Below are 7208 nucleotides of genomic sequence, written 5' to 3'. Positions count from 1 at the left end.
AGATTCCAACTTGTTCCAGCGATAAGCAAACAAAGATGCCGAATCCCCCTCTCGGCCCTCAGACAGGAGAGTCCCCAGGGAAGCTGCGCATGTGCCTCTGCACGTGTGCTCCAGAGATTGCTCCTTCCTCCTGTCTGCCTGTGCCAACACACGGCTGGTGTCTGTGGGGTGCCAGGGTCGGGGGGACGATGCACCTCCGTGCAGGACAGCGTGTGGGCACGGGGGGGGGACAGGAGAGGGAGCGGGGGTGTGGGTGCTGCGATGCCCTTGCTGGTCAGGGATGGAGGCTTGCCCACGATGCCTCCAGGGAGAGAGCGGTGGCCCCTGGGCGAGGGGATGCTGACACCTCTCCCATTTGGTTCCCAGTGAAGAAGATGAGACGGGATCCTCGCTGAGCGAAGACGCTGTTGCATCTGCGATGGAGTCCGGTGCCTGGTAGGTTCACAGCATCCCACGTTCACCGGGGAGACGGGGGAAGCGTGGGTGGCGGGCTGCTCCCGGCTGCTCGGGGCTTGCCCTTTCATCAGGAGGGACATCTCAGATAAGGCTCTGTTTTTCCTCCCCCCCACCCCGCAGCAGGATGCCTCCGCTCCTCTCCTGCGTCCACTCCCTGCAGCTTTGGCATCTCCTCCTCCTGGTCTCGGCCGTCCCTCCTCCTCCCGGCGTCTGGTCTCTTCGCTCGCGGGGCCCAGCATCCGCTCGACCCCTTTGCACCCGTCGGAGCCCCTCGGCCCCGCGGCCCATCTGCATCTGGGACAGGACCTCGCTGCCGCAGGAGAGGGATTCTCGCCTGGCCCTGCCGCGCCAGCGGGCCCCGGCACCCCGGGGGTCGGAGCTGCGGCACGTGGTGCGGCTGCGGCGCCAGGCGGCGGGGGCTCGCCCTGCCACCCCCTCCGGGTTCGAGGACGGCATGCCCTCCTCCCAGTACCCCTGGGCCATCGTCTGGGGCCCCACGGTGTCAGATGAGGATGGAGGGGACGCCAACTCGGCCAACCCAGGCTTCCCACCGCTGGGTTACACCTTCGTCTCGCCACACGGCATGGCAACGGCGCAGCCCAACTCCCACTCGCTCCTGCACAACGCGGGGCTCAACCTGCGTGAGACCCCGGCCACCCTGCGGCCCTTCTTGTTTGGGCCCCGGGGGGAAGGTAAATCTGCCCTTCCCTTCCTTCACCCCCCCTGCCCCATCTCCGCAGGAGCATCTCCTTCTGCAAAATTCACGAGGCCCCCCGTGGGAACCTCCCCTTGCGCTCCTGCTCCCTGGGGACCGGTGGGGGTGGCCATCACACACACCCCCTCCACTCCCCCTCTCTCGCAGGCGTGGACCCCCAGCTGTATGTCACCATCACCATCTCCATCATCATCGTCCTGGTTGCCACCGGGATCATATTCAAGTTCTGGTGAGTGGGGTTTGGGCCGATGGAGGCTGTCACCACAGCAGAGTCTGCAGGTGGGTGGGCAGGAGGACTGTGGGCTTGGGATCTGTTTGTCCCAAGGGTGTGGATCTGGTGCTGGAAGCCCTCTGGAGGTCCGGCACCTGGCCGTGCTGGGCTCTGAGTGCTGGGTGTAGCAGGGTCCCATGGACCCCTCTGTCATTGAGGGCCGGGGCTTGTCTAAAGGTCACTCTTTGTCTCACCCATCGCCTCTCTCCAAAGCTGGGACCGTAATCAGAAACGCCGGCGTCACTCGGGGCAGCAGAGCGGTGGGAGGCAGCAGGAGAGCCAGCAGCCCCTCACGGACCTCTCCCCCACCACAGTCAGCATCCTGGGGCCCTACGGTGACCCCCTGGCCCCCACGCCCGAGGCAGAGGAGTCTAGGCAAGGCCAAGAGGGTGTGGAGAAACTGGGGGGTCACGGGAAGAACACGGCCTTCCAGCTCAACCGGTGAGTGGCCGGGGAGCCGGGGAGGGAGGGGGCGGCGGGGGACAGGGGGACAAGCAGGCTGAGGCAGGGCAAAGGCGCTGGTTGGTTAGCGGGGGTGGTGGGACGGCGTAACCACCCGTGGCTAATTAATTTCCAATTCCCTTTTCCCCCAGAATCCCACTGGTGAACCTGTGATGCTCACAGGAGAAGCAGAGCTGGCTGTCCCACCCTCCCGTCACAGCCGGCGAGCGCAGACTCCCGCCGCCTCTGCTACCCCGGGGAACAAACGACCTCCTTGTGCCACGGCTCACCACCACCATTATTAACTAACGCCACCAGGACGTGCCTGGGCAAATGGACGAGCTGGGCCTCCTTAGCCTCCCGCTGGGGGAAGGCTGGGGAACCCCCCCCAGCCCACGCAGGACAGGGTGATGAGAGAGCAGGCTGGTGGGAGAGAAGACAGCTGGTGGTGGTGTGAAATCTTGGCCTCCCTGGCCCCTCTCCTAGCACGCACACACACACACACACGCAGACAAACACACACACACACACACACACACACACACTTGGATCTCCATGACTCTCTCACCAGTGCATGCCTGACATCGGGGGTAGGCGAGGTGGAAAGGCGTACCCCTGTCCCCGTGGGCCCTAACCCCTCTGTGTGTCCCTTCCCATGTCGTGTGCTTTGAAGTGAACGTCTGGAGTTCAGTTGTCTGCAGGATTGCCCGCCGGGGCTCGCTCTCCCCTCAGCCAGGGCTGAGGTGGTGGCAGGTTCTTCTGTTCCCAAGGCCTTGGCTCTCCTGAGGGTCCCAAGAGTGGGTGAAGCTTGGGCAGAAGAGGCTCACGCAGCACTTGGGTCCCCTCAGCAACCCATTTCCTTGAAGGAAACATTACCTCCCCACTAGATGGAAGATACTCACACCTCTCTTCTTTCTTTCTGCCTAACATTCCTCTGTTTTTTTCTCTTCAGTTTGTATCTTTCTTCATCTTTCCGTCCCCAGTTGTTTTCCCTCAGTTCCTCCCCTCACCACTTCTCTTGCCAGTTAAAGTTGGGAAGAGTTCCTTTAGTTTTCAAAATGTTTTGATCCCTTGGAAGCCTCCTTGCTGTCCCCCTCTGTCCCCTCAGTCTCCTTCAGCAAGGTTTTTCTGATGAACATCAGTCTTTGGTGATGTTCTTCAGAAAATCTGAGGCGAAGCCCTCTGCTCATTATGTTATTTAGCAAGCGTCCTGTACACTGGGATACTGCCGAAGCAGCTAAAGCATGGCATGCGGATATAGCTGGGCACGAGGAAATTGAGTTTTGCTGGCCTGAGGTAGGGAATTGCTTTCAGACGCTCATGCCACAGGCAACGAGCAGCAGATATGACTCTGTGTGCCTGGGATGACAAAGAACAATTTAGAGTTGACCTTGGGAGCATCTGGGGGGTTGCCATGTGCTGCTGGTAGGTTTCTCCTGGAATGCAAGGTGACTGGAGACCCATGAGGCAATGCTCATCAAGGGCATGAGAGAGAAGATATCTGGGGTGCCAGCCTTCGTAAGTGTATTGTCACAGCTGGTTGGGGCCTAAAACCAATGGCACAGGTATCGGCGCAATCTGGTTGCCTGAGCATGTACTTTGGGGCTGTGGTGGTCTGTAGGACAGGCAGCCACGTTGTCTGTTACTTGTGTGAGCAAGATCAGCATGTCTCAACCTTCTTCCTACGTGTGGACCCATGGGTGTCGCTTTGAGGAAGTGTAAAATGGCAAATTTCAGCTTAATGATAATAGTTGCTCTCCCTTGGCTCTTGCAGACACCTTTAAAGTAATTCACAGACCCCACATTGACAGCCACTGAGCTGAAATGATGCAGATTTAGGTAAAGTTGCCCCTGTACTGTACGAACACCTTCAGCTGCTGGACTGATGTGGCCAGAGACAGGAAACTCACCCACAATTTGAAGACCCTAATGCGCCATACAAGATCTCTGGCAAAAGTCATCTTGGAGAAAAGAAAATGGGCCTTTCATCCTTTATCTGTGCAGTAAAAGCCTATTCTTTATAGGACAAAGCACATGGAATTTCATAAGAGGCCTGTTTCTGCCCATTTACCCAGCTGAACTATTAGGTGATCTCGGGTCTCATCTGACTCACCGTGAAGGACATTTAAATGAGAGTGTAAATTGCAATAAGCTTTGCAAAAAACAGTAGAGATTTGGAGAAAATGACAGGTCAAATAAAATTACTGGCTTATTAAAAGCACAGAACGGCCGAACAATGTAGATGGAAAAGGACTCCGGAGGTCTCTAGTCTAAGCACAGGTTGAGGCTCCGCTTATAGCAGGGGATATTATTGCTTTACCCTAGATCGATCTATTACCGAGCCTTTCCTTATTCCGGCTCCATTTGAGGCTTTGGTGGGCATTCAAGCGGCGGATGGAGAGAGAAGGGGGCAGATGGCTGTTCCTGCCCGCTGCCCCGCTCACCATGGCCCCCGCCAGCTGAGGGCAGCTGGGGGCTCTTCCCCCTCTCACTGGCACATCGGCGCTGGGGAAGGCCATCTGCAGACAGCCTGGCAAGAGGCTGCACTGCTTATTGCCGGCAGTTTACGCTATAATGCCTTGAACAGGTTTAAGTAATCTTCCAGGCCAGATTAATTAGATTTCTCTTTGATCAATAGCGCTTGTTGAAACAAGGCCAGAGTTTAGACTCTACCACTTCAAGGGCTGTCCTTGGACTTTCCCTTTCTACACGCTGCACGGAGAGAAGGTCTGTAAGAAAGCAGCAGGAGCTGTAGTGAAAACATTTTCCAACACTTGATGTGGGGAAGCCCTGAGCTCTGCTGTCCAGGCTTTTGTGAACTCTACAAAAAAATCAGATTTTGGTGTTTTGGGTGGGTTTTTTTCCCCTCTAACACGTCTCTGTTTTTGTTAAAAGTATCTCCAGGGAATGAAGCCTTTCACGGATGCTGTGGTAAGGGGGAAGCTGGGGAACGCAGTAGAGAAAACTCTTACAATGACAGAAACTTGGATATGCTGAACATCTTTTCCAAGACCAATTTTTCTAACCAAATATGTTTTCAAGACAGTCATTCACTCTCTGACACAAAACAGGTTAGATATGGGAATCAACTTCATTGTCCTGCCCAAACTTTCATTGCAACATTTTGTCCCCGGAACAAAACACTCAAAGCACGTGTGGACACACAAGCTTCGTCCAGTCAATAAATAATCTCACTGGGTCTCTTTTCTCCATGGCTGGAGCCTTACAAACCATCTTTCCTTATGCAGACTGGAGCCAGAGCGTGCCTGCAGTCTCCTCCCTGGCCCAGGCTAATATTCTGTGAGATGCACACACAGACAGGTTGACAGCACCGAGTACCAAGCCAGGGCAGAGGCCAGCATCTTCTCAGTCACAGCCCATCAGGTTTCCTTGTCTTCTAGGTGACTGGAGGAGAAAGATCTGGATTATTTTTTCCCAGTGGAAATTTTACAGAGAGAAAAGTGTGCGGGGAAAACGACTGAAAATGTTCATAGCCTTGGACTGGAGCCTGCCCAACGTTTCTGTGCAATTAAAAGAAAACGCCCAGGTGGGCTGGGTGAGTGGAAGGCACCGTGTCTGCGCTGAGCTCCTGGAGGGACGTGGCTGTTAACACAAGGGTGGTCTCTCTGTGAGAGCAGTGGGAAAGAGGGAAGGTCTGGGGGAGAACCTCTCCCCTCCACCCTGCGTTGTTTCAAGGCGGGAACTGGAGGCTCCCTCTCTCTACCCAGCAGACTGGCATGACCACCAGGCCAGATCCTGCTTGGGCTTTTCCATCTGGTCAGTTGCAGCTGGTAAGCACGGGAGCAGACCTCCAGTCTGTGCTTCCACAACATTCCTCCAGTCCATTTTACAGGGACTCACCTCCAGCCAAGCATCCCACAGCTTCAGAGAGGGCTATCTACCTCTTCCTCAATGGCACCTAAGTGCCCTTGCAAATCTGGTCCCTTCGTTCCCCACTCCCTTTCCTGATAAGGAAAAGTACTTGGAAAGGAGCAGTTTGTTCATTCCCCGCAAATTCTCGAACACAATCACTTTCAGACTGCTCTGGATTAAACTATGGCACAGCCTTAGAGCCGAGTCCTGCAGCACAAAAGTCTTGGGCCAAACTCCAGCTCCCTGATTGCACCCCCGCTGATGTCTCACTGTAGTCCTGGCCCTACCTTGGCAAGACCGTAGAGGGGGGCCCCCTTCCTTCACCGACTGCTGGCTCTCTACTCCTTTTTTCCTGTTGTCTTCCCTCTCCCACTGTTTTCCCACTTCCCACTCCTGTCCTGTACCACGGTCTCCCTCCCGGTTATCTCTCCCCTCCCGCTGTTTCGCTCTCCCCACTCCTCTCTTGTTCTCCCTTCGCCACTCGGTCTCGTTGTGCTGCGGCTCCCATTCCTCCCCTCCGTCTTCCCTCCTGCTTCCCTGCTCAGTCTCGCTCTTCCCCCTCCCCTGCCCTTGTGCGCTGTGATATATATTTTTGTAGGATTTCTCTTCTCCTCGTGGTGAAATATTCAATTCTTGTGGGATGTTAGTTTCAACATTTTTAAATAAACCTTTGCAAAATACTGAAAGCAGAGCTCTTGCTGCTGTGGAAGAGGCCGTAATGGAGATGTCAGGGTGGGACGACAGGGACTTCACCCTGGGCAGACCCCTGTGGGACAGGGTCTCAGACATGTGGCATCCCACAGCCTCCTCTGGAGGGGTAGATGGGGTGATTTGCTCCAGTGCCCATCTCGCCTTCCTCTCCTTGCTGGCCAAAGAGGCCCTTTGAGCCTCCTCACGCATTTCCATGGGAGGTGGCCCCTGATGGAGGAGATCTTGCACAACCACTTCTCCACTCAGGGTGGCTGTTCTGCCTCTGGAGCTGCTGCCTCCCAGCCATGCTTTTGGGGCTGCTTGTCACACGCCAGTTTGTGCTGGGAGCCAGCGTGGCCAGGAGAGGTGAGAGAAGCTGGAGGGAAGGGAGGGAGACAGAGCGATGCAGGCGCAGAAGCCTCCCTCACTCTGTTCCCCGCGGCTGCCTCCGCAATTTCTATTTACAGCCCTGCTGCCTCCCCTCCTGGCCACAGTGCCGCTGCCGTTGCTGGTTTCCAGGGCTGCTCTGTAATTAAGCATCCTTGTCTCCTGCAACTCCCCCACTTCGCAAGCCCCTGCAGTGATCGGTGCTGGGGAGGGCACCGAGGGGATGCTGGAGACCAGCACCAGACAGGGTGGCCGCTCTGAAGGGCTGCTCCCCAGCAATGGTAGGAGGATTGCCAGGCACTGGGAATGGTCCCTGGCCCCTGTGCCCTCTGCACACTCGCTGTCTGAGTCCTTCAGGCATAGGAGGTGTTCCTG

At 56.3% G+C, this 7208-nt stretch overlaps 1 protein-coding gene across 1 annotated transcript; it reads left to right on the top strand.

The window, feature by feature from the left end:
* Window positions 1–418: 418 nt before the first annotated feature.
* Window positions 419–2057, top strand: PIANP (PILR alpha associated neural protein). Its single transcript, XM_054188710.1, has 5 exons — window positions 419–435; window positions 577–1148; window positions 1319–1400; window positions 1656–1883; window positions 2036–2057. Exons 1-5 carry the CDS (start codon window positions 419–421, stop codon window positions 2055–2057), a joined length of 921 nt encoding a protein of 306 aa, XP_054044685.1.
* The last annotated feature ends 5151 nt before the right edge of the window (window positions 2058–7208 follow it).

This window comes from Rissa tridactyla, chromosome 1 (assembly GCF_028500815.1).
Source record: "Rissa tridactyla isolate bRisTri1 chromosome 1, bRisTri1.patW.cur.20221130, whole genome shotgun sequence".
NCBI classification, from domain to species: Eukaryota; Metazoa; Chordata; class Aves; order Charadriiformes; family Laridae; genus Rissa; species Rissa tridactyla.
The sequence above is the reverse complement of the archived record's forward strand: the minus strand, read 5'-3'. Positions and strand labels throughout refer to the sequence as shown.

Bases quoted from the DNA above. Each gene is read 5' to 3' on its own strand.
- PIANP (XM_054188710.1), top strand. The intron at 1,401-1,655 runs GTGAGTGGGGTT...CTCTCTCCAAAG, and splicing joins GGGATCATATTCAAGTTCTG to CTGGGACCGTAATCAGAAAC. The intron at 1,884-2,035 runs GTGAGTGGCCGG...CTTTTCCCCCAG, and splicing joins ACGGCCTTCCAGCTCAACCG to AATCCCACTGGTGAACCTGT.